At 38.7% G+C, this 19,961-nt stretch overlaps 1 protein-coding gene across 15 annotated transcripts in view; it reads right to left on the bottom strand.

The window, feature by feature from the left end:
- Window positions 1-19,961, bottom strand: part of SCEL (sciellin) — a 187,665-nt gene that overhangs the window by 63,622 nt on the left and 104,082 nt on the right. For 13 of the 15 annotated variants that reach the window (XM_034665334.1, XM_034665333.1, XM_034665336.1 and 10 more), the window contains 3 exons: window positions 16,341-16,379; window positions 15,056-15,136; window positions 12,941-13,006 (listed from right to left, as the gene is read on the bottom strand). In XM_034665334.1, coding sequence (XP_034521225.1) covers window positions 12,941-13,006; window positions 15,056-15,136; window positions 16,341-16,379 — 186 coding nt within the window. The remainder of the gene's footprint in view (window positions 1-12,940; window positions 13,007-15,055; window positions 15,137-16,340; window positions 16,380-19,961) is intronic. The other 2 variants (XM_034665343.1, XM_034665341.1) reach the window with 1 other exon arrangement.

Below are 19,961 nucleotides of genomic sequence, written 5' to 3'. Positions count from 1 at the left end.
CTCTTTTTTTTTTTTTTTTTAGAGAGAGAGCAAGCAGGAGAGAGAGAGCACACGTGAGCACATGCATGAGTGGGAGGGAAAGGGGGGCAAAGGGAGAGAGAGAATCCTAAGTAAGCTTCACACCCAGCCTGGAGCCAAGGTAGGGCACCGTCTCATGACCCTGAGATCATGACCTGAACCAAGATCAAGAGTCAGACCCTTAACTGACAGTGATCTAGGCGCCCCTACAGTGGGTGTTTCTAGGCATTCAGATAAAATTTTAAAATCACTGTACTTTGACATTTTACTAAGAGCCTTAGAATCTTAATTTTTATAAAACAGATTCTAGTTAATATAAAGATTTTGGTTGAGATAAAAATAAAATATATTGATTTAATTTACCATGACAACAAATTTTGCAGAGTGTTTGGTACCAATAGAGTTAAAAATGTAGCAGTATAATTAGAAAGGTTACATTTTACCATTTATAGTTACAGACAGAAAAATATAACTCGTGCAAAGTTGCCATGGCAACTCACATCTCAATCAGGATTTTCTTTCCTTCTTCAACTCTACCAATCAGCTAAGTGAAAGTGAAAACCACTGAAAAGGAAGAGGTTGAAACAAATATGGATGAGAAATCATAAAAGTATGTAGCAAGCATTTATCGGCAATTTCGTACAGAAATTTCTTAGGTGTGTTTCCACTATTTTAATTTTTTCAGAAGCCATATATTTTCTTCTCTGTCTTCATAAATGATTCCAGAAAAAAAGAAAAACCACACATTGGTGTTTTAGTAGTGGAGGTGGTGGCAATGGCTTCATTGCTGGTCTTGAATCACCATAATGGGTAACATCATAAATATTCATATTACCTGTTAAGCAACTACCTTAATTTAGCTTCAGTGAGTTCCTTAAATGAGCTCCACATGCCATTTAACCACTGAATTTCTAAGTCACCTAAACACAGAGTTACAAGCACTTGAATGTATCATAAACAGAATACATTTAATGGTTGGTTCTGAAATCAGAAGCAAGTTCAACATCAACTTCCTAGAAATGCTGTGTTCACACTACATTGTGATGTGACTGAATATTTCTCATGAATGGCACCTATTATCCATGCCCTGGCTCAAACTTGGCAAATGTCATCAATCTTTTGAAGGACTCAAAAATGAGGAAAAGTTCAAGAACTTGAAAACTGAAGACATACACTAGTGATTGCTGACGAATGGTTTTGCATCAAGGTTTCTGATACATCTTAAAGCAGTGGGGAAAAGCAGACTTCACTGGCTCTTACCTAACAATTGCCCAAGTGCTGACATTTGCATTTCTTTTATATATTTCACAATCTCTAGCACATACTCAGAGCTCAAATCATATAACAGCAAAGCACTAACTCTTAAAAAAGAAACATGATATTCTGAAAAAGTACCTAAACTTATCACAAATTATAAATAGATATCTACAAATGGATATCTAGACATTTTTCCATATGACATTGAATTTGCAATTACTAGATTTCCTGCTATCACTAAGCAGAACTGATAGAGAATGAATGCAGAGAATGCCTCGTGGATAGAAGTCCCATAGTTCCACACACATAAACAGATACGTGGGTATGCGTGCATGTGTGCATGCATGTGCATGAGTGCACGCTCACACCATGCTCTCTGGCATTAGAATCTTTGCTCCTTCCCTCCTTTCTTCTTGGAATGGCTCCATCCCCACCTTGTCCTGTACCTGGCTTACTCTTGCTTATCCTACTGTACCTCAAACACATCCTCTATTGGCTCCCTCCCCATGCCTCCACATACTTTGTGGTTATAGCAACCTTTGTGTTTATCATACCCTCAAGGACTTGCTCTCAATTTTTACCAGTCTTCATGTTTAGCACTCCTGGCTCAAACTGACTCCTTGATACACTTTGACTTCCTTGAAATTGGGACTAGGTCTTACATATCTCTGTATTCTTGGCTTCTAGCAAAGTGCTTTCCTAGCGCATAGTCAGAGCTCAGTAATTGTTTTGGAAAGATAGAAAGACAGACACAGTCAGGGGAGAGAGAGAGAGCGAGCTATTTAAACAGTCATCATAGCTTAAGCACATAGAATAAAGTCAAACCACAAAAAGACAAATATGATAATGGCTTGAGGGAATTCCATATCTTGTACTTACTAAGACATATTACAATTCATTTATCAATATGTACTTATTAACAAATTACTATGGATAAAGTTGTATGGGTGATTCAAAGAATTATAAGATGATGCCATCTAGTTAATGAGAATACCATGAAAATAAGTAATGTTCTAAGGTAATGGACAATTAATTGCCAAGTGAGAGTTGTAGACAGTAAGCTTTTTGAGTTCAGATGATAAAAACAACCCCTTGGGCTGAGTAAGGTGTGTGGTGGAAGTGAGATTCATACTAGACTTCGAAGGGTGGGCTGGTTTGGGATGCAGAGTGCAGCCACTTATTCTGCCTCCCCAACTCCCCCCGCCACCGACCTCATATTCCACTCCAACTTTACCAGGCAACTGCGCCAGTTACAGTCTCATTTTCTGGTTCCTCCTTCACCACCTGATGTGTAGACACACATCAAGGTTCAACTTTCGTTCTCTTCTCATTTAATATTTTCTCCGCTTCTGAAGATACCATACTTAAATCTCTGGTATCATGCCCAAACCTGGATCTGTGGCACCAACCTCTTCCCTGAACACCTCCCCCATTTCCCACTGTTTGGTAATCACCTCCACAAATATATCTTTTCAGGAACCCAGACTCTACCCACTCAAATCAATGCACAGCCTCTTAAAACCAACTGGGTATTCCACATTCTGCTCTTGTTTCTTCCCCATTCTGCTCTTGTTTCTTCCTATACTCATAGGTGGCATCACTAGGCTTAAAATCACCCTGGGCTTGAAAACCTAGTATTATATAATTCCTCTCTTCTCCCAAATACCACACCTCTTTTAAGACATTTTCCCTGAATTCCCTGTTAGAAGCTCTCCCTACCACATCAGAGTTCCCAGAGAATGTTGATGCTTTTCTCATGATCCCACAGCTGATCCTGTGCTGTGATTTCTTCTGCATCCATACTATCCAACTTTGGGAGCCATAAAAGACCCCACATTGCTGCTGTCTGTCCCAGTTCTCTGACCCAGGAACTGCCGGCCATGCTGCTGAATGGCATCACCTAGATATGAAAGCCCCTTCTATGAATCTCCCTTTCCTTCAGGAGTTCCTTTGCCCTCCTCCCCTTCTGGGTGGTGGCTCCTGTGCAGTTGTTTTTGGAAAGTCTTATGTTGGGAGTGACTCTCTTCCCAGGCTAACCTATCAAAGCACCTTCCAAATAAGGCTCAGAGTGTGCAACTACCCCCAAGTGGTCATATCTTTTTTTCTTAAACGGCACTCAAGTCCCTCACACTCACTACATGACCACAGATAGAGAGGTCAATGACAGTTTTAAGTGTGGGTGGCTGGATGTTTATATTATTGTGACATAAGAAAATAATTTTATTTTAAATGATAGCATAGAGTGCCTCCCAAAGAAAGAATATATTGTCATATTTGGTTACGGGGATTAGATTTTCTGAGAAAAGCCTGGTGCAGCAAAGACAGAACTAAACTGCCCACATAAATAATTAATAGAAATTTGAGGGGTGGAGGAAGAGGGGAGAGGAGAAGGAGGGGGTAGGGGGAGAGAAAAAAGAGATGGAAGAAAGAAGAAGTGAGGGGCTACTGAGCAAAATAGCAACAAGATCAGCCCTGTAGAGAAATGTCAGCCAAGAAGAAATAACCAATAACAGGTGTGGCCAAAGGACTAACAGACAGGAATTTCTAATACTATACTTGACCTTGTTTAGTCCGGGCTTCTGCAATGTATTGCTAGCGCTGTCACCATCCCACATCTTTATTAAAATCTTGTGCAATTTAGACAAATCTTGTGTGGTATTTGGACAAATCAAAGGGGGAAAGCTACCGTCTCCTATACCTGAGTGAGCATGAAGCAGAGAGACTAGAACAGATACGAGTAAGAAGTGATATTTTGAAGAAAAACCAGATGAGAATATGGCCACAAGAATGTAAGTGCCCCCAAATGGGGAAGAAGACAGGATTCTAAGCAGAGAGGATGTAATATGCTAAGGGTCTACAGAGGGTGGGATATGGTGCGTTTAAAACAGATTACGTGACAAAAACAGAGAGCAAAGGGGAGTTATGAGGGATGGAAACCAGGTAAGGGCAGGCAGTCAGTGCTAAGGATTTGGGTCTTTATTCTAAGAAAAATGAAAAGTTATATTTTTACTTAGGAGGGTGATATGTTCCATTTATCCTTTTATAAATATCACTTGGGCAGCTGTGTAGAGAGGAGATTAGGGGACTGGGTATCAGGGTGGATGACGGGAGAATACCTAGGTAGCTACTACTGTACTCCAGAAAAGATAAGATGATAGAAATGGAGGGAGATATATGGATTCAAGAGGCACTTTGTAGATAAATTGATAAGATTTACTAAGTGGGTTGGATATTGGTGATTAACGAAAGAAAAGTATAAAAAATAACTTCAAGTTTCAAGTGTCAATGTGCTGAAGGATGGTATTATTAATTGAGATAGAACACCAGGTTAGTGTGGAAAATTAGGAATTTCATTTGAACATATTAGGTTTGCAAAGCTTTTGAGGAATTTAAGGGAAAGTATTGAGCCGACAGTTGGCTATCCAAAGTCACTCAGAGAAGAGGTGTGAAGTGGATATAAATGAAGTCAAGAGCACACACGTGGTCACTGAGGCCCTGGGCATGGATAACCTGTGGAGGGGCAAAATACAGACTGAGAAGAGGGGAGGAAGTCTGAGGCTTTAGTAGCATCAACAATTAATGGCTGGTATAGAATGACGAGGTGGCAAAGGAGACCAAAAAAGAATAGCTAGAGGAAGGAAACACCGGACTATGTTTAGGGTGGGGGATGGTGGGGGTACAGGGAGTTTCTCAAAAGATAAGGAGAGAGATTTCCTAAAGGCATGAATAGCCAGTGAGGCCTTTTGAAAGGTCAAGTAGTCATAGGGACTGAAATGTCAACAAGAATTTATCACCAAGGTCATTTGTGACCTTGAGGAGAGCTGTTTCTATGAACTAATTGGTGGTAGGAATCAGAAAATAAAGATGACAAGTATCATCAATTTTTCTGAAAACTGGTTGCAATGGAGAGATAAGGAGCCAGTCGAATGGACTTGTGTAATTAAGCTATTATTATTATTTTTTTTTTTTTTTAAGTAGGCTCCATGGCCAGCAGGGAGACCAAGGCTGGGCTTGAACTCAGGACCACGAGATCAAGACCTGAGCNAACAACAACAACAACAACTTCCAACTGTTTGCTTTTTATGGTTGGGGCAGAGGGACTTGGCAGGGCGCTTGCCCCTAGGTGTCCTGATTCTCACAGCTTCTTCCTTGCCTCTGCTTCTGAACCTGAAGACCCCCACTTCATCACACTTAGAGGGGTTCCCCCAGCAGCAGGAGAGGCAACAGGGGCTCCAAGGGAGCAAGGCTGGTGGAATCTGGATTGGGGGGAAGCAGGGATGCCTTTGTTGGTTGTTGTTTGACTGTATGAGTTACTTAAAACCAACTTTGTGAAATAAAAACTGTCTATGTTGACCTCATAGGATTGAAAAAGCAACGAACTCAATGCTAAAGGTTAAGCCCTTCTTTGACACATTTTGAATTAGCTCTCTCCTCATTCTATTCAAACAACGTTATTAAAAAGTAACATTATTCAAAACCTTATTTCAGGTTAACATTTTAATTATTTTGAATGTCTAGAATGGGTATTTCTTCTCTTCTCTCTCTCTTTTTTTTTTTTTTTTAGAGAGAGAGCAAGCAGGAGAGAGAGAGCACACGTGAGCACATGCATGAGTGGGAGGGAAAGGGGGGCAAAGGGAGAGAGAGAATCCTAAGTAAGCTTCACACCCAGCCTGGAGCCAAGGTAGGGCACCGTCTCATGACCCTGAGATCATGACCTGAACCAAGATCAAGAGTCAGACCCTTAACTGACAGTGATCTAGGCGCCCCTACAGTGGGTGTTTCTAGGCATTCAGATAAAATTTTAAAATCACTGTACTTTGACATTTTACTAAGAGCCTTAGAATCTTAATTTTTATAAAACAGATTCTAGTTAATATAAAGATTTTGGTTGAGATAAAAATAAAATATATTGATTTAATTTACCATGACAACAAATTTTGCAGAGTGTTTGGTACCAATAGAGTTAAAAATGTAGCAGTATAATTAGAAAGGTTACATTTTACCATTTATAGTTACAGACAGAAAAATATAACTCGTGCAAAGTTGCCATGGCAACTCACATCTCAATCAGGATTTTCTTTCCTTCTTCAACTCTACCAATCAGCTAAGTGAAAGTGAAAACCACTGAAAAGGAAGAGGTTGAAACAAATATGGATGAGAAATCATAAAAGTATGTAGCAAGCATTTATCGGCAATTTCGNTGTTTATATTATTGTGACATAAGAAAATAATTTTATTTTAAATGATAGCATAGAGTGCCTCCCAAAGAAAGAATATATTGTCATATTTGGTTACGGGGATTAGATTTTCTGAGAAAAGCCTGGTGCAGCAAAGACAGAACTAAACTGCCCACATAAATAATTAATAGAAATTTGAGGGGTGGANAACATCATAAATATTCATATTACCTGTTAAGCAACTACCTTAATTTAGCTTCAGTGAGTTCCTTAAATGAGCTCCACATGCCATTTAACCACTGAATTTCTAAGTCACCTAAACACAGAGTTACAAGCACTTGAATGTATCATAAACAGAATACATTTAATGGTTGGTTCTGAAATCAGAAGCAAGTTCAACATCAACTTCCTNAGAGAAAAAAGAGATGGAAGAAAGAAGAAGTGAGGGGCTACTGAGCAAAATAGCAACAAGATCAGCCCTGTAAAGAAATGTCAGCCAAGAAGAAATAACCAATAACAGGTGTGGCCAAAGGACTAACAGACAGGAATTTCTAATACTATACTTGACCTTGTTTAGTCCGGGCTTCTGCAATGTATTGCTAGCGCTGTCACCATCCCACATCTTTATTAAAATCTTGTGCAATTTAGACAAATCTTGTGTGGTATTTGGACAAATCAAAGGGGGAAAGCTACCGTCTCCTATACCTGAGTGAGCCTGAAGCAGAGAGACTAGAACAGATACGAGTAAGAAGTGATATTTTGAAGAAAAACCAGATGAGAATATGGCCAAAAGAATGTAAGTGCCCCCAAATGGGGAAGAAGACAGGATTCTAAGCAGAGAGGATGTAATATGCTAAGGGTCTACAGAGGGTGGGATATGGTGCGTTTAAAACAGATTACGTGACAAAAACAGAGAGCAAAGGGGAGTTATGAGGGATGGAAACCAGGTAAGGGCAGGCAGTCAGTGCTAAGGATTTGGGTCTTTATTCTAAGAAAAATGAAAAGTTATATTTTTACTTAGGAGGGTGATATGTTCCATTTATCCTTTTATAAATATCACTTGGGCAGCTGTGTAGAGAGGAGATTAGGGGACTGGGTATCAGTGTGGATGACGGGAGAATACCTAGGTAGCTACTACTGTACTCCAGAAAAGATAAGATGATAGAAATGGAGGGAGATATATGGATTCAAGAGGCACTTTGTAGATAAATTGATAAGATTTACTAAGTGGGTTGGATATTGGTGATTAACGAAAGAAAAGTATAAAAAATAACTTCAAGTTTCAAGTGTCAATGTGCTGAAGGATGGTATTATTAATTGAGATAGAACACCAGGTTAGTGTGGAAAATTAGGAATTTCATTTGAACATATTAGGTTTGCAAAGCTTTTGAGGAATTTAAGGGAAAGTATTGAGCCGACAGTTGGCTATCCAAAGTCACTCAGAGAAGAGGTGTGAAGTGGATATAAATGAAGTCAAGAGCACACACGTGGTCACTGAGGCCCTGGGCATGGATAACCTGTGGAGGGGCAAAATACAGACTGAGAAGAGGGGAGGAAGTCTGAGGCTTTAGTAGCATCAACAATTAATGGCTGGTATAGAATGACGAGGTGGCAAAGGAGACCAAAAAAGAATAGCTAGAGGAAGGAAACACCGGACTATGTTTAGGGTGGGGGATGGTGGGGGTACAGGGAGTTTCTCAAAAGATAAGGAGAGAGATTTCCTAAAGGCATGAATAGCCAGTGAGGCCTTTTGAAAGGTCAAGTAGTCATAGGGACTGAAATGTCAACAAGAATTTATCACCAAGGTCATTTGTGACCTTGAGGAGAGCTGTTTCTATGAACTAATTGGTGGTAGGAATCAGAAAATAAAGATGACAAGTATCATCAATTTTTCTGAAAACTGGTTGCAATGGAGAGATAAGGTGCCAGTCAAATGGACTTGTGTAATTAAGCTATTATTATTATTATTATTTTTTTTTTTTTAAGTAGGCTCCATGGCCAGCAGGGAGACCAAGGCTGGGCTTGAACTCAGGACCACGAGATCAAGACCTGAGCTGAGATTAGGAGTCAGATGCTTAACCAAATGAGCCACCCAGGAGCCCCTAGGTTATTCTTTTTTTCTTTGTTGAGAGACAGAGAATGAGTGTGCATGGGGAGGGGGCAGAGCGAGAGGAAGAGAATCTTAAGCAGACTCCACACTTGGTAAAGAGCCTATGTGAGGTTCGATCTCACAAATCTGAGATCGTGATCCCAGCCAAAATCAAGAGTCCGACACTTAACCAACTGAGCCACCCAGGCCCTCCTAGGCTTTTAATTTTTAAGAAGCTATTTTTTAAGATGAAAGGGGTTTGAACATAGAAAGGGGGGAAACCAGTGAAGCAAGGGTTTGATCACAGAGGTAGGAAGAGAGACAGATGACAGTAACAAGGAACAACAATTATAAAAGTTAAATCTTGATTCAGTCTTAAATAAAATGAAAAGAAATTATAGGTTCTGGGGCATTTGATAAGAATATTTCAGAAGAAATAACCTTGTTCACATAGGTTACTCAAGTACTATGCTTGTTGCATCCCTTCTCAGCAAGAAAAGGAAGAGGAGGTTAGAGAATATTCCCATCCCAGTGACCAAGGAGCTGCCTTAGAAATCATGAAAAGGTTTTATTTAAGTTTCAAACTTTACATGCTATGCCTTGTTACCATGAACCACAGCTTCTCTCTTCATTCTTGTTTTATTAAAAAAAAAAAAAAAGGCAAGAGGCTTTCAAAGATATTTAACTCTTAACTCCAAAATTCTGTTTGATCACCCAGATCTTAACCTGTCATTATAAGACTAATGTATATTATACATAAAAGGATAGCTGTTTTAAGAAATTGCTACTTTTCTTTAGCTGTAAGATATGGTAATTTTAGAAAATTAGATTTTCTCATTTAATCTCTAGTTGAACTCACCAGCCTTATGTTAATTGTACATAGAATTACATGTAGGTATAGTTATAGATGTAGATACAGAAAGAGATACAGACGTAAACACAGTCCTATACAGTCATTGGTATAGGTATATGTATACATACAAATACAGGCAAAGCTATGATAGCATGGGTTCTTCTGCTGATAAAAGAGCTTGAGATGCTTTGTAGGGCAGCTTACATCATGCCTGTGATAGATTTTAATCCGAACATGATGCCAACACAAGTTTCCAATCCAAACACAATCAAGCTTGAATTTTCCATAGTCTGTAAGAAAGGAACAACGGAGGGATGGCGTGATCCATGGTGTCAAAGGCCATGGAGAGGTCAAGGGGGAGAAGAGTTGAAGAAAAGAATTCACTCCAACAATGGGTGGGAAGTCTGGCGGTCTTTTCAAATGTGCTGCACAGACAGAGGTGTGTGAGAGGAAATGAAATCTCTGGGAAAGATCAGGTGATGAGAGAAATGAAGGTTTATAAAATGAAGAACAGGAAGGAGAGCAAGAGTGTTGGTATTAAGGGGAAATTCTCTTGCAGGAGACATGAGCATGGGAAAACAGAGAAGGGGACCAATGTATAAGGGAGGGATGGGGGAAATATGCTTAGCATTTAGCTATTAGCTAGTATTAAAAATCCTAGTCCCCCATTTTTATATTTTTTGATCTATTTTCATTTTCTTTGTGTTCTTCTGGGGACAAAGATCTCTTTTTGAAGCCTTTTCTTCCTTTTATCATTTAATAATTGCTTCTATTTTTCAGCTTTCACTGAAAAGGCTCTTTTTCAGCCCTAGGAATGCATTGGCATTAAAGGTGAGAAACAGAAGCTGTACTCTGAGCTCTTCCAAAGAAAAGCACTTTAGAAATCAAAGGCATTGCTATATTGTTATTATCCCCTCCTTTCCCTGAAAGCTTGGCATGACATTAGCTCTGATCCTCAAAGAGGAGTCTAGTAGTTTAGCTATTATATTAATAATCTGTGCCTCTAAAAAAGGAAAGGACATCTAAACTGATCAACCTAGTCCAATAATCTTCTCTTTCCTTTAGTTCTGGTGCTATGGACCTGATCCAGGAACCAGAAATAGGAGCATTGTGACTAATTTTATCATCCATGTAAATTACACCCAGCAATGCATAAATTGTAAGGGCATTTAGCCAAGCACTACCAGTTCTGTGAAAACAGAGATGCACAAGCTCAACGGACACTGAAAGCATGAGATAGTAATTCATGAATAATCCTTCTGTATTCTTACACAGTTATATAACCAGTTGCTTATTGTAATGATAATTTACATTAATATTGGAATAATAAATAGAAGATGAACATAAGATTTTAGAAATAAGTAATAAATACTCCTAAGTACCAGTTATTATCTATCAAGACAAAATTGGATGGATCTTAAAATACTCAGGAAACAATGGTAACTAGCAAAACTCCTAGTTAATATTTTCCCCACTTAGGTAGCTCCATGAAGCGTGTCACTCATAGAGACATATCCAAACACTTTCTGAGGGGAAACAAGGTTTTAAATAGAAACATAATCTATACTTGGCAGTTCATATCATTGGAAGTCACTTATAGATGAAGAGGTTTAAAAAGAAAGTTTTTAAAAAATTTTTTAAGGATTTTATTTTTTTATTTGACAGAGAGAGGCAGCGAGAGAGGGAACACAAGCAGGTGGAGTGGGAGAGGGAGAAGCAGGCTTCCCACTGAGCAGGNGTTGGAAGTCACTTATAGATGAAGAGGTTTAAAAAGAAAGTTTTAAAAAAATTTTTTAAGGATTTTATTTTTTTATTTGACAGAGAGGCAGCGAGAGAGGGAACACAAGCAGGTGGAGTGGGAGAGGGAGAAGCAGGCTTCCCACTGAGCAGGGAGCCCGACGCGGGGCTCAATCTCAGGACCCCGGGATCATGACCTGAGCCGAAGGCAGACGCTTAACGACGGAGCCACCCAGGCACCCCAAAAAGAAAGTATTTTAACAGAAGGTTGATGTAATTCCAAGCTGAGATTGTTCAACATGTTTAATAATTATACATATACAAATAATATATGATATATAGATAGATAGATGATAGATAGATAGATAGATGCAACATGTGTGAAAAAAGCAATCTGAGATCTTTCTGTCTATTCATCAACTGAATTTATTTACATCCTTATAGAGCCAACCTAAATTGTAATAAAGGACATTTATTTCCAAATATTTCTATTATTTGGAAATAAAAGAGACATTAAAAGCCTACACAACAGATGGCAATTTTAGGAAATAAAACAATCTTATGCTAAACAAGCACATTGTTTAATAACTCTCTTTTCCAATTGTTGAATTAGGAAAATAAGTCCCATTAGAACATGGAAATGTTTGGTGAAGGTATTCTGGGGGTTGAAGACATAAAAACAATTTTAGATTCACTAAAGCAAAACCAAATCAGAGACTATTTTTCTTTGTGCATTAGAGATGGCATAAATTATAGGAGTTCTGCACATGTGTCTGCTTCTTTCAAGGTCAGAGTGTAGGCTCCATGCTTTGTTCACTGATATCCCAAGATCCTAGAACAATACCTGGCATACAATGATCATATATGAAACCAAATGGTTGTTGTTAACATTCCTAGCATGGATTTTACAGAACAAGGTGCCCTCTACATGCTCTGTAATTTTAGTTATAATTATTGAGCTCAACAACAACAACAAAATAAAAGTAGAAAATACCCATTTATTCTTTAAAGTTTACAAAGAACTTGCAACTCATATCCCTATCCAGTTGTCTGGGTTCATCGCTGCCTGGAAGAGGTGGTGTACCAGGAGCTCACAGTGGAGCCCCGTCTGGTGCTTCATTCCATTCCCTCCTCTGCCACTTGTAGGTTGAACTGTGTGCCCCCAAAATTCATATGTTGAAGCCATAACCCACAGGGCCTCAGATGTGACCTTACTTGGAAAGAGGGTTTTTGCAGATGTAATTAAATGTGTTAGGATGAGGTCATACTGGCGTAGGATGGGCCGCATACCCAATATGACTGGTGTCCTCTTAAGAAGGGCAAATGTGGACACAGACATGCACTCAGGGAGAACATCATGTCAAGATGAAGGGAGAGATCTAGATGATGCTTATACAGACTCAGGAATGCCAAGGGGTGCCTGGAAACCACCAGAAACCAGGAGAGAGTGTGGAACAGATTCTCCCTCCCAGCCCTCAGAGGGAACCAACCCTACCCACACCCTGATCTTGGACTTCTAGCCTTTGGAACTGTGAGACACATTTTTGTTAAGCCACCCAGTTTGTGGGACTTTGTTACAGCAGCCCTTAGCAAACTAATACAGCTACTTACTCCTCACACCTTGTCAGATTTCCTACCAGAGGCACTGGTAGCTTGACCTCACTCCCACTGAGCACCAGCTTGTTCAGCTGTCAGAATTCACAAGATCTCCTCCAATTTATTCCAAAGCTCCCACAATTATACTTGTCAATATATGATGCATTCTTCCATTAAGTTACATAGCAATTACATCTGACACATTTCCCTTACCTTCTGCCTGCTCCCATGCTTGGGGTGGTGCTGTAACCTGGAGGAGGTGGCGGAAACCAAGACTGTCTGTTAAGAAACGACATCAGTTACAAACGTGGCACTTGAAAGACCTGATCCCACCCACATGTCTACCAGGAAGAGCTGAAAATAATTTGACAGTTAAAAGGCATTGAGATGACTTTTCTACAAGCCTTGGAAATAAAATGAAAACTATTTCATAAACTCAACAGGAAGTAACTATACTACAATCTAGGCTCTCTGCTCCCCAGGTGAGCTCCTTTCCCCATTTTCTTGACACTAAAATGTGGACATTTCTTTAAAAAGAAATATGAAGAGAATCTGGAAAATAATATTTGTTTAATCTAGCTAGTGGGCTCATGGGTGTTTATCACCCACACACCTCTTTTTCTATTTTCTGCATATCTGAAATATTTTATAATAAAAACCAATCCTATGTTCTACTCTATATTTAGAGTTTTTAGAAAGCTACGTGATTAAAAAAAAAAACAAGTCTGGAAGTAAGAGTATTGAAAACATAAGTGAACACCCCAGTAACGCTAACCTCAATTATGTATTCATATATATGTATGCATATGCATATATACAAACATATATATATCCAATTAGAAAGATGTCTTCACATTACCAGCACTTCATTTTAATTGATAAAGATAGCTTAGGGCTCTGTCAGAAAGACTTAGATATGGACCAAAAATGAAGATGTTTATAGGAGAGTGACATGTCAGAGGAAAGCCCAGAGAAGGAAAGGCTAGGATAAGGAGGACAGGAGAGCTGGCTTTAAATTCTTGAAGCACGTCTATTTTCTGAGGCAACACAGGACTGAACAAAGAAGAGATGGGCATAAATCAAAGCAGATTTCAACTCAATGTAAGTAGTCAATGCTACTCACAAGAGCTAGTCCAATGTATATCACAAAAGCAGGGTCTTATTGCTCACTGCAGTGATCCTGAATTATGCCTAACCTGTCAGAGGAGAGATTCTTGCAGTGGGTAGGAGATGTGAAATTTGGGTCCAAGACAAAGGTGATCAGATTTTCTGAGACTCCGCAGACACAACCAGAATTCTGACTGCAGGAGTGTTTTGACAATCAGCCAGTCCATCTACAAACATTGAGCACCTACCCAAACTAGGCACGGTCTTAGGTGCAGGCAAAGAAAATAAAAACATTTTAAAAGCACCAAGGTTCGTGAATGCTAATTTTCCATTCAATCATGATTCACGAGCACTGTGTTCTCTCCTACAAGCAAAAATTGCTTCGACCATCACATTCTGTCTCATGAAGAATATTCTGCCATCACAGGTCTAGCTACTCCTCCGTGACTACTAGATAAATAGGAGTCAGCATAGGCAGAGGTGGGAGGCCACCCAGGGGATGTCGAATCAGTAATCACACAAAGACAGACTAATGTCTCAAGCTGGGGCCTTTGACTCTGTACTTGGAAGTAGGGTCAACCCAATCTACAGAACAGAGGAGGCTGCAACGATGCAGGCAGATTTCAGGAGCACGGCAACATTTGGCCACCCCGCAGTCATAATTATTTCAGGGTAAGGCATTCCCTGTAATAGGACTCTACAAAAGGTGTTACCTGAAATAGCTTACCCTTTGCTGAGCTCTGTCATCGAAAACATTACCTAGATATCCAAGACCCCAAGGGACCTGGAGAAAAGACTACATATCTGGTTTTTTATTTTAATTAATTAATTAATTAATTTATTTATTGCAGAGGCAGAGGAAGAGACAACCCACAAGCAGACTCTACACTGAGCGAGCGCAGAGCCCCACTTGGGGCTGGATCTCACCACCCTGAGATCATGACCTGAGCCGAAATCAAGAGTCAGACACTTAACCAACTGAGCCACCCAGGCGCCCCTAGACTGCACATTTGAAATGGAAATGAGGAGGAAAAGGAACAAAGTTTGAGGGCAGCAGAATCCAGTGGCTCTGGATCCCTGGAAAGGGAGGAGGGAACAAGGGTGAGAGACCAACTTCCTAATGCTGCTGGGGGTCTTGTTGGATGATTTGGTTCCAAAATTAATAAAGGACAGTCCTCTAGAGAATCTCATCAAGAAGCAGAGGCAACAAGCCCATCATACCTCTTTCTCTTTACAGGAGTTGTAGCGGAGCTGGGAGCTGGGGTGCTGGCAGCGCTGGCACTGAACTTATCTCCAGGTTGCCTGTTGAATCACAGCCACAAATCACATTCTTGAAACTTTTTTATGCTGTCCCACCTTTGAAAGTTCTTATCATCTACTCATATTCCCACCTGTTCTTTACCCATCACAAAATGTTTCAATGGACAAAAGAACAGAAAACAAGTTCTTCCTTAGTTTGCCCATTTTATAAATTGTCAGGCCTTCATCTAAGTAACTAGAACTGAAGGAACTGAATGAAATCATTCATTATATGGCATTGTCTGAAATCCAGACCAATGAATTCTGATGTGCTCTGGATTCGTATTATATATATAATCCTGTATATATTGTGACTAACAGAATTACATTGAATTTTTTTTCATTAAAAGCATTAGGTTATTTAAGAAAACATTTAAAAATCACACCACTTAAAATCTCTAGCATTTATTAATATCCATGGATCTTCAAAAAAAAAAAAAATGGAGGTGACCCAGGCCTGTTTCAACTACTGGAGAGGTGTGGTCCAAGGTGAAAATTACTTTATTTGTAAATACAAATTTAAAAACCAATTCTGTTTTCAAAAATCCACCTCGTTTGGCTATTTATAATCACCAGTAGTACATTTCAGAGAAAATGTACTTCATCTAAATTAATTGCTAGCAAACCTATGATTTCATGACTCAGTTGAACTATAATGTGATGGGTGTTTTGAAAGACAAGTGAAATGTAGGGCAAGAAAGTTAGTAGCCATAAGAACAAGGGAAAATAAAGGTTTTGGGGGGAAAAATTAAAAATCAAATGGGTGATGGGCATTAAGGAGAGCACTTGCTATGATGAGCCTGGGTGTTGGATGTAAGTGATGAGTCACTAAATCCTACTCCTGAATCCAATATGACACGGTATCCTAACTAACTGGAAATTAAATAAAAATTTGGATAAAGAAAAAAGAAAAAGAAAAAAGGAAAAAATAAAAAGAAAGAAAGGAAAGAAGAAAAGAATGACTTAAGTTTAGGTGTTTAGTTAGAGCAGAGGTTGGTAGACTTTTTCTGTTAAAATCCAGATGGTAAATATTTAAAACTTTGTGGACCGTTTTCTTATTTCTACTAAACTCTGTCTAAGCGACAGGAGTGTGGCTTTATTATAATGAAACTTTGGCCTGAGGGGCATACACCCTGGTTTTTCTTGAATGCATACAAAGAAGTACACTTTATTCTTAAAATGTAACTTCAGTCAGAAAAATACATACGTCTTTGCTGCTTCTGGCGATCTAAACGTGGACGTGTTTCTGGCAAACAGAAAAAAGGCAAAAGTTTCAGTAGCAACAAAGAATGAATATTTGCATCGATACGCAACTGTCCATGAATTTAGAGTTGTTATTCAAAGTTAGACATTACTTAAGAAAAAGAGAAAGAAAGCATCAGTATTTGAAAAAACTTGATAAGGTGATTTCATGATCTTTTTGTCTTGTACTAGATTCTAAAGGAAATCATTTTATTCCAGAAAACTGAGTTATGGTTTAAGTTCAATGCTTTCATCTGTTGACTTCCGTAATTTTCTTTAGCAATAAGAATGTAAAATTGGTATTTACATGTATTTCATACTCTTGCCACCAGGATAACTTAAAACAAAAACATGAATGTGGTAAGAATGATGGCGTGAAGCAATAAATACTCTCAATTTTTAAGCAAGGTAATAGGGATGCCTGGGTAGCTTAGTTGGTTAAGCATCTGCCTTTGGCTCAGGTCATGATCCCAGAGTCCTGGGATCAAGTCCCACATTGGGCTACTTGCTCAGCAGGGAGCCTGCATCTCCCTATATCTGCTGCTCCCCCTGCTTGTGCTCTCGCGTGCTCTCTCTCTCTCTGACAAATAAATAAATAAAATCTTTAAAAAAAATTAATCAAGCAACAAAGGTTTTCTATTTCTCTAACCATGAGGAGAAATAAAGATATTTACTCCAGAAGTTTTGTGTTTAAAAAATAGAGGATAAGAATTTACAGAAAGATATCAAGGAGGACAGAAGAATTGTAAGTAAATAAGTTATGCTTAGAAAAATATTGTGCTTGGGTCTTTCCCAAAGTCAAAAGATACTGGTACCTATTGGTTAGTCGGTTATCCAAGGTATTGGCCTTATATGTTTTAGTGGCATCATTTCTGTCTGAGATCCTTTATAAAGAAACAAGACACAAGTTTGGATGAACATTTAGATCATTAAAGTCCTTTCAGACTGCTTTCATGAAAGAATAACTCCACAACGTAACCTTCCGCTGGTAAAGAGATTTGTTTTCAACTGTTACATTTTAGGATTTTTGCAATTTAAAAAAGCTACTTAAGATAAAATCCACCTATGAGGCTATTTTGATACAGTTTGGAATTTTTAAGGTTGATGCTTCTCTACTAGCCTCTCTGATTCATTGAACATTAACGCACTATTTTATATTCATTATTGTTTAATAATACAGTTGACCCTTCAACCACATGGATTGAACTGCACAGGTTCACTTACATGAAGATTTTTTCAATAAATACAGTACAGTATTGTAAATCTATTTTCTCTTCTTTATGATTTTCTTAATAACATTTTCTTTTTCCTGGCTTCCTTTAAGAATTCAGTTATGTATAACATACAAAATATGTGTTAATCAACTGTTTATGTTATTGGTAAGGCTTCCAGTCTATAGTGGGTATTTAAGTTTTCAGGAGTCAAAAGTTATATGTGGATTTTCGATTGCACAGGGGTCAGCACCCCTAAACCCTGTGTTGTCAACTATACATCCAGCTAATGACAGTAGTTCCCAAGTCTGTAAAAGGCAGCAATGAAAGACAAGTATTTTTTAGATATTTTGTGGCACAGACAATGCTATATGTTTACCAAACTAATTTTCTTTTCCTTCTGATCCACAAGAAGACCACATTTCCCATTCTTTATTGTAGTTAAGTCAGGACCGTGTGATTGAGTTCTAGACTAAAGAATGTGGGCAGAAATGTTGTCTGCTACTTCCAGACCCATAATAAAACCTCTCGTGTGATCCTCCATGCTCTTTCTTCCTCTTCCCACTATGGTTTTATTGTGCATGGGTTGAAGATGGCAGCATCAAAACATGAACTTAGGTCCCTGTGTCACTTCATGGAGCTGAGATATCCCCTACTCTTCCAGCCTATCACACTGGACGCTGAAGAGAGTGAGCAGTAATCTTCTATTGTGTTAAACCATCATAGATTTGGGGGCAAGAGAGGGAACTTGTTAAAAGAATGGTGACATCCACCCTGGTGAATTACTTTACTTTGACTAACACATTTAGTTAATAGCCTCTACTGGCCATCAGAGGTTTTAATCCCTCAAATCTCAGGTCTCCTCAAGGAGGTCACATCTGGAAAAGGTATATTTGTCTCTTGTGTCAGAAAAGACAAATTAGGAATCCCGTGGTCTCCATGCCAATGGTGGTCTCTCATGACTGCAGATCCTCCTTCCCTTCCTTCCCTCACTCAGATAGGAAGGCTCTTTCTAAGACATGGGCCTATCCTCTGGAGCATTCTACAGGCTTGCACAACACTAGGATGTAGCAAAATTAGGCTCAGGAAAACAAAAGGTCAGCAAAACTTTTCTGTTGATCCGACACTATGGGTCTACTATTTCTCAAAACTTTCAATTTCACCATCAGCTTTAGTACATGGCTTTATATAAACTATTCCTGGAAGGATGGGCACTAACTTTTCCTCACTCTAAAAAAAAAATTAATATGGGAAAAAATGTGACTTAACTGTCATAAGTTTAAAACGATTTCAATTCCTAATGTCATCTTGATATGTGTAACTAAAATATTGGGTAAATAACTCTGATACATTAAAATGCTATGAGTCAACTCCAAACAAGTTTTTGTTTATAGTACATAATGCCACAAACTGATAACTCCTGAATGCAAAAAGGAAGGAAGATTGAAATCTTCCAGAGCTCCATATGCTCAACAAACCATTCAAAATCCAGGCATTAACTTGTACAGGCTCCTAGAATCCATGTACAAAAAACTCTTGTCTAAGGTGATCATCAGGCCAAGGACTGTAACTATATCCCCTGTGCTAACTGCTCCTGAGCCTCTGAGTTTATATTTAAAAGGCTCTGTAGTAAACCACTGTGGGTACCTTACGTAAGAGGTCAGGTGACCCTAAATCTTGAATCTTAAATGTTCCTTGGAAACTCTACTCAGACTTTATAGCTGTCTATGAGACCCTAATACGAGATGAAAATAATCTTGGGAAATTGCTACTCTGGTTCACTGAAAACAACAATCTATCTAAAGCAAACAGAACCTTAATATCAAATATTCTCAAGGTTTACATAAAGGCAAGTTCTGATGTTAAAATTAAATGAAGTTAATAAAAATTCTACAGTGTAAGCTTATGTGGGCAATACTGCATATAATAATAAAAATAGCTACCTACTCTTTGCTGCTTATTGTACACCTTTTCCTCTACTCTTTAAAATATCCATACAAGGGAGGCATAATTATTTTCATTTTATAGATGAAAAATGGAATCTCAGAGAAGATGAATGGAGTCTAAAGAAGACTTTCTCTTGGCCACCCACCTAAAGAAGTAGGGTATCTCCAAAGTCTTTCCAGTAGGGCCCAATGTCATACATCTGATTCTGTAGTGTGTCTGTTTCAACATTCCTGTATTAGGTCAACACGTCTTCCCACACTTACTATTCGTCACCTGCACTATCTCCTCTATGCCACTAGGGGGATCAGCCTATGAGTAATAATGGAGAGAACTCTGACCCACCATTTCAATACATGTTAATTTCTTATTACTTAAAGAGATTAACTTTGTATTTCTCTTGAAAATTAAGTTTCTGCCAACTGTGATAC

Source organism: Ailuropoda melanoleuca, chromosome 7 (genome assembly GCF_002007445.2).
Source record: "Ailuropoda melanoleuca isolate Jingjing chromosome 7, ASM200744v2, whole genome shotgun sequence".
NCBI lineage: Eukaryota > Metazoa > Chordata > Mammalia > Carnivora > Ursidae > Ailuropoda > Ailuropoda melanoleuca.
The sequence above is the reverse complement of the archived record's forward strand: the minus strand, read 5'-3'. Positions and strand labels throughout refer to the sequence as shown.